We start from the raw sequence: 7,072 nt of genomic DNA on the forward strand, positions 1-7,072 counted from the left end.
TCCTCAACTTGACCCGCAGGTAGCGCGACTCAGCCGGGGAGTTTCGTTGAGGAGGCCTTGCTTCCATTTCCTCCGGGTTGCATGAGCGGATCTAAAAGGAGGGAAACCCTTCCTGCAAACGCGGCTTTAACACTTCCTGTTTGGCTCTTTCAGTCTTTGGGGGTCGCCTCGTTGACCTTTCTCCGGCCCTTCAGAACTCACAAATGTCCCGGTCCTGTCCTGACACGATAAGAAGAATCTCGCGAGCCTCTTTTGTCTCAATCGGCGGTCCCACAAAGACGGCAGCCCCCTTACTTGTTCATTCGCCGATGGGCTGCCGTTGCATCCGGCAGACTCTTCATCTCGTCCCGTTCTGGCCGGAGGTTAAAGGTCACGGGTTGGTGTCTTCATCCGTCTTATCCAGGAGACGCAAACACTCGCTGCGATTGTCTATTTCTAACACGCCTCCGGTAAAAGGAATCCATCGACCCGCCGTCTCCGTCGCGTCTCTGATTGTTTCTGTCAACTTTAGGAACGCCTGTTACCAAAATAAAAGCCTCCCGAGGGAAACGCTTTTATTCTTCGCATCAAGGAGGAAAGGTGAGATCCTGTATTAGATTTAGTTCTAATTTAAAGTTGATTTTCATTTCTAAGAATTGACACAAAGGAATTCACACTTTCCAGAAGGTAACAAGATAAAACTGTTTTCACATCTGATCGTCTTCATCATCACATTCCTCACCGGTTGTCTCTATTTGTACTTTTTATTCTCTAAATCTTTCATCTGAAAGTTAAACTAAATCACTTTTTATGCAGATTTCAGGATTTTAGGCCGTTTTCAACACATCTGGATGCTGAAGGGTTTTGGAAAAGATAAAAATGCATCAATTAAAGGGTTTGAATAAGAATTTTCAAATTTAAGACCCCCCCCCCCCCCCCCCAAAGGGTGATGGATAGTTTAAACGTGGATTATACGATCAAATTATGGGTTTCAGTGCTGAAAATTTACATTTTTTAAATTTCCAAAAATCAACTCCTGTAAGGGAGTTTTGAATTTCTGAAATTTTCTGATAAAAATGTCCAGGGATAAATCATTTCCAAAAACCCCGGGCTGCTTGGGGGGGCGGGGGCGTCACTGTTGACAGTAGTAAAACCACCACGCACACTCCAGCGGATCCACCAGTGAGCGCGCTCCTCCGCCCACGCGCCCCGCCGCACGCACGCACGCACGCACGCACGCACGCCTCCCAGCCGCTCCTTGCGCAGAGGCAGCGCGTCAAGCCGAGCTGTTGGACCTGGGCGATGGCTGCGGAGCCGCGGGGACCCCCGAGCCTGTCGGAGGAGCAGCTGAAGGTCCTGGAGGAGAGTTTCGTTAAGTTCGGGAGGCATCCCAGTGACGTGGATCTCATGCTGATCGCGGCGGAGTGCAGGCTGTCGGAGGAGGAGACGGAGGTGCGTAAAGTTTGATTCGTTCATGTTTCTGAAGGACTTTAAAAAGCGAGAGAGGATTTCATTCACCATCAATCCGGTTGGAGGGAATAAATAATACATTTTAAGTTTACATAAATGCAGGACTAATCTAATCTAATCTGTAATCTCAGACTCAGTTTATGATTGTTTGTGGAAACCGGACTGTAAATCTGTCACGTGACACCTGGGGGGGGGTTGTTTGTTTGTTTGTTCTCCAATGGGGAGGGCGTGGCCGTTTCTCCAGACCGCTGTGATTGGTGATATAATGTTTGTGGGCGGCGCCCTGAATATTCTGGAAGCAGTGACCTGTAACCTTCCATTTTAAATATAAGACGTGGATTTATGAATATTTAATTAGCCTTAACGAGACACAAAAACCTTTAAATTTGGTATTTACTTATTTCGAGCCATTTTTTATTTTTTTTATTAATCTGCTTAGAAACTAAAACAAGAAAATGTTCGGATGTTTCTTCAGGAAAATAAAAAAGGATTAAAACAGCAAGAGTCCTAATTAGGAACGAGGCTGTGAGTTTACCCCCCCCCCCCCCCTCTATCCGAGGAATGTCCCGGTTCTGTAAAGTCCCGTCCGGGTCCAGATGTGAGCCGTCAGAGATAAGCAGCACCTTCAGCAGCATTCCGGAACAGCTCCCGGCGTTCCATCCTCCTTCACCTGGGAACCTTCAGGATCTGGCAGGAGAACCGGTGGCGTGACCCCCCCCCCCCCCGCCCCCCTTTCGTTTCACCTGTCCACATCTCACGCTCATAGCTGAGCGGCTCGTCACGGGTTTTCCTGCTGAACTCCACGAACCGGTTCGTCTAGATTCCAGTGTTTGCACAAAAGAGAACGCCGCGATCGTCTACGTTACTCAGGTGTGGCGCCTTGCAGCGTTCCCCCTCTGTGACATCACAGGGGGGGGGAGGGATTCCGGCCAGACGCGTTTCAGGTGATTACAGAACTACGCAGGATTCACTTGATGCTTCATCATCAAAAGGTTCTAAATTGTTGATGTTTTAGTGTTAATATGTTGTAATATTTGTTCCTGACCTCATTCTGGATCAGATCCTCATTCTGGATCAGATCCTCATTCTGGATCAGATCCTCATTCTGGATCAGATCCTCATTCTGGATTAGATCCTCATTCTGGTTCTGATCCAGAATGAGGTCAGGAACAAATATTACATTTTAACATTAAACCCATTTATGGATTAGAACCTCCTGGTTCTGATCCAGATCACCGTGTGGACGGTGGAGATCCAGTTGGGAGTGGGGCGCTGCTGCCCGGTTCCTCTTCATGACTGCTTCCATTCATCGCTTCCAGAGCTGCTGGAACAACCTGGGCGGGGTGAGCTGAGGCTCCGCCCCCTCGCGAAAGGGCCTGCTGATGTTCGTGCTCCTGGCTTCCCTTCCCTTCCCTTCCCTTCCCTTCCCTTTGCTTCCTGCTCCCACTCCCCGGCTCATTTGTCGTGGGCTCCGTCCCCTGTGGACGTTTCCTTTCACGGAACGCCTGATTTGTTTTCCGTCGGGAACATAAAGGCAGGCGGCGAGCCGTTTGAAGGGGGCGTGTTGCGTCATCCATTGTGCGCTCCGGCAGGACGACTAATCGTTCCAGAGCAGCGACTTCAGAACGTCTTTAATACGAGACGTCCCAAACAAAACATTCAAATCAGCCGACTTCCGTTCAAAAACACGGAGTGGAAACCGGCAGATTCCAAAGACTGAACCTCCGAAGCCGCAGGAATGAAAACGGGAACATTTGAGCATTCCCGGGATGAGAGAAGTGAGCTCCGTGAGATGAGTCCAGCTCGAATCGACTTGAGTTTCTCATTTCTCAAATTGCAAATGGGAATCTCATGTGTTCTCAGGGAATGTGGAGACCGCCTCCTCCGGGGCCCCCGTGGCTCCGGGCCGGCACCAACCCCAAACACCCCCCCCCCCCCCCCCCCCCCCTAGCGGAGTCCAACATGATGTCAGCATTGTTTTGAATCCCTTAACAACACCGAGCAGCAAAACAGCGATGGGCCCGGTCACGGGGCGTTGCTTTGAACTGTTGAACTGTTGCTATGGCAGCAGCGTTCTGCGGGATCTGGATCACAGGATCGGGGGGGGGGGGGGGGGGGGGGATGGATGCAGACTTTTGTCTGCCGGGGTCGCCGCCGGGATGAGTCAGCGAAAACATTTACGCGAGCATGGAATATGGCTTTAGGAGAATACTGGGAGCAGCCGGCGCTCCGAATATTCAGGATTTGGTTTGGGAACGCGAGAATCTGCTTTTGTTGGTGTTTGTTTGTTAGCAGGATTACGGAAAAACTGCTGGTGTATAATAATCTGAAGATGGATCTTCATGGAACCCGCTTTAACACCTCTTCCTGTCCCCTTCTTCTCATGGAACCCGCTTTAACACCTCCTCCTGTCCCCTTCTCCTTCATGGAACCCGCTTTAACACCTCCTCCTGTCCCCTTCTCCTTCATGGAACCCGCTTTAACACCTCCTCCTGTCTCCTTCTCCTTCATGGAACCCGCTTTAACACCTCCTCCTGTCTCCTTCTCCTCATGGAACCCGCTTTAACACCTCCTCCTGTCTCCTTCTCCTTCATGGAACCCGCTTTAACACCTCCTCCTGTCCCCTTCTCCTTCATGGAACCCGCTTTAACACCTCCTCCTGTCCCCTTCTCCTCATGGAACCCGCTTTAACACCTCCTCCTGTCCCCTTCTCCTCATGGAACCCGCTTTAACACCTCCTCCTGTCCCCTTCTCCTCATGGAACCCGCTTTAACACCTCCTCCTGTCCCCTTCTCCTCATGGAACCCGCTTTAACACCTCCTCCTGTCCCCTTCTCCTTCATGGAACCCGCTTTAACACCTCCTCCTGTCCCCTTCTCCTTCATGGAACCCGCTTTAACACCTCCTCCTGTCTCCTTCTCCTTCTCTGCCTCCTTCAGAAATGGTTCAAGCAGAGAAACATCCAGTGGAGGCGGGACGAGGGTCTTCCATGCCAAGAGGGCTCGGTGTTCGACTGACGCTGAAGTTCTGACCCGGTTCGGGTTCCCAAACTGGCCCTCCTGCCCCCCTCCTGCAACGACTCCGCCTCTTTTTGTATATCTGTGAAGCTATTTTGACGTACTGTATGGAACGTGAAGGTGTTTGTTTCTTTTTGCCGATATTGTTGCCATGTTTACAGAAATAAACTTATTATACATTAAAATGCGTCTCTGCTTCGGTTTCACAGAAGAAGCAGGGCGGAGTTTAGGAGGGTGTGGCCTGGGTGCGTTTGTTTTCTGTCTGTTTACATGCAGGTCTGTCAGCGGGGAGCGTTGGCCGGATGCCGGGTTGTTTGCGGGAAGCGCTGAGATAACAATGGATGCCGCTGGATGCCGCTGGATGCCGCTGGACGCCGGTGGACGCCGCTGGACGCCGCTGGACGCCGGTGGACGCCGCTGGACGCCGCTGGACGCCGTTGGACACCGCTGGACGCCGGTGGACGCCGCTGGATGCCGTTGGACGCTGCTGGACGCCGTTGGACGCCGTTGGACGCCGTTGGACGCCGCTGGACGCCGTTGGACGCCGCTGGACGCTGATGGATGCCGTTGGACGCCATTGGACGCCACCGGAAGCTGCTGCTGTTGTCCTGAAACCTCTCTCATGCTGGGACATGTCCAGCGCCGTGGACCTGGAGGACATGTGAGTGGACTAATCACGAGCGTTCATTGTGTGGATGTGAGCAGAGACTCAGTTTCACGTCCCAGTTACATCTGGATCCGTTTTTAATTAAAATGTTATTCTAAACATAAAGTAGTTTATGATTAAAATAGCATTATAACATTGGGAAGAAGCTAATTTGTTATTTGTGTGGACAAGAGGGTCACATGTGCCCTCAAAATGTTTGTTAGGTACCTAATATTCGGATTTGTTTGACTTGTCTGTTTATTTGATCATTGTTCTTACTATTAATTAAAAGTTAATAGTTACTACTAGACCGGGTTTTTTTTTTTCAGTCTCCGTCCATGCTATTTTTCATTGTTGCATTTGTAATTTATGAAAGGTCTGCTTTCACACTGTGGTTTCTAACGAGAGGCGAACTTTCAGAGCAGCGTCAGCTCGTCGATTGGACAAAGCCGGAGGGGAAGTCCCGCCCTCTCCCGTGTTTGTTTTGGTTTGGAGTGCGCCGCCAAATGAGGGAAGTTCATTTAGTTCTGGCTTAAATCATAAATGTTACACAACGTTAGTCGCTTTTAACAAACACAAAGTCGCTTATCCGTAAAGTCTCCGAATGAAACACGTAAAATGCTTCGTGTGTTTTAAGCTAGCTGGTTCGCTTATTTCACTGTCTTTCAAAATGGCCTCAGACAGATCATCCAATCATCATGCCCCGGAGACGCTGATGGGCGGGACAAAGCCCAGCATTTATCCAATCACCGTCCAGTTTCGTCGCTCATGCTTGCCTGTGCTCCGTGGAGCTGCGGGGAGAAGTCGTGTCGGTTCCCGGTGATAAAGTAGCTGATTCTGAACAAAAGATTGAAGTATTATAACGCGTATTTAGTTAATGAGATCTACACACAGCGGTACATATTTCACCACGTTTAGTTTTTTCGGTAACTGAGCTTCCCCTCGGAGCACGTATTGTTAAATGTGGATGATTTATGTACGAAGGACTGTCAACGGAAACAAGACCGGAAGGGCTTTTTGGAAATGCTCCTCTTAGACAGGATGTTTGACTGTACTTGTACTGCAATACATGCTACTGTGTGACTGTACTTGTACTCTAACATTCTATCTAATAAATATATTCATTCATTCAGCAACTTGGAGTGCTCGCTGTACTTCCTCTTCCGGAGACGTACCGCGTAGCGTCACTACGTCACTACGTTGAGATTTCAGACTGCTCGCGGAACTTCCCCCTGGTTAAAAAAAAAACCTCGGGTTTAGATAGAGCTCGGGTTTGGATAGAACTCGGGTTTAGATAAAACTCGGGTTTAGATAAAACTTGGATTTAGATAGAACTCGGGTTAGATACACACATCACACGCTCAGACGGAGTTCTGAAAACTCTACAGCTCAAAAGACCGTTGTGAGAAACGTTCCACTTTGTGTCTGGAGCCATGAAGTTCCAAGTGAATAAAACGGAAAAGACGCGATCTCCAGCCACCTGCCCATGCTCCACATTCCACAAGAGCTGGGACTCGAACCCGGGAGGGGGTGGACTTCTTTGCTTCCCAGGCCAGGGCCCAACCCACTGAGCCACTGACGCACAAATTACTACAGAGCTAAACTTAATGTTAGTGTTTGTTCATTTATTAATTGTAAGTAAAAAACACAAGACAATATACAGTTTTTATTTTTGACATTAGTTAATTCTGTATGAAAATCTTTGACACATTTTTTCTTGGGTTAAATTTGGAACAAATTCAGGAACTTAATTTAAGAAATGAATTGAAGGGAGCACTGATTGATAGATCGGCGTTTTGGCGACGCCCATCGTACCAGGAAAGAGAAATGAGAAACATCCGGCTCAGGATATCAACAGGCTAATCCCAGATTATCCCCTTAATGAGCTGTGGGATCAACCCCCCCCCCCCCCCCCCCCCTCACGCCGGTCCAAACCAAGCCGGATGGATCCGGCTCGGGTC

General features: G+C 49.5%; 1 protein-coding gene across 1 annotated transcript; it reads left to right on the top strand.

The window, feature by feature from the left end:
* Positions 1-1,258: 1,258 nt before the first annotated feature.
* hopx (HOP homeobox) lies at positions 1,259-5,420 on the top strand. The gene is made up of 2 exons (XM_068740537.1): positions 1,259-1,431; positions 4,388-5,420. Exons 1-2 carry the CDS (start codon positions 1,282-1,284, stop codon positions 4,463-4,465), a joined length of 228 nt encoding a protein of 75 aa, XP_068596638.1. The 5' UTR covers positions 1,259-1,281; the 3' UTR covers positions 4,466-5,420.
* The last annotated feature ends 1,652 nt before the right edge of the window (positions 5,421-7,072 follow it).

This window comes from Brachionichthys hirsutus, chromosome 6 (genome assembly GCF_040956055.1).
Source record: "Brachionichthys hirsutus isolate HB-005 chromosome 6, CSIRO-AGI_Bhir_v1, whole genome shotgun sequence".
Taxonomy (NCBI): Eukaryota; Metazoa; Chordata; class Actinopteri; order Lophiiformes; family Brachionichthyidae; genus Brachionichthys; species Brachionichthys hirsutus.

Excerpts from the sequence above, each read along its gene's own strand:
- hopx (XM_068740537.1), top strand. The coding sequence starts at position 1,282 with ATGGCTGCGGAGCCGCGGGGACCCCCGAGCCTGTCGGAGGAGCAGCTG. Across the intron at positions 1,432-4,387 it reads TGTCGGAGGAGGAGACGGAG|AAATGGTTCAAGCAGAGAAA; the intron begins GTGCGTAAAGTT and ends TGCCTCCTTCAG.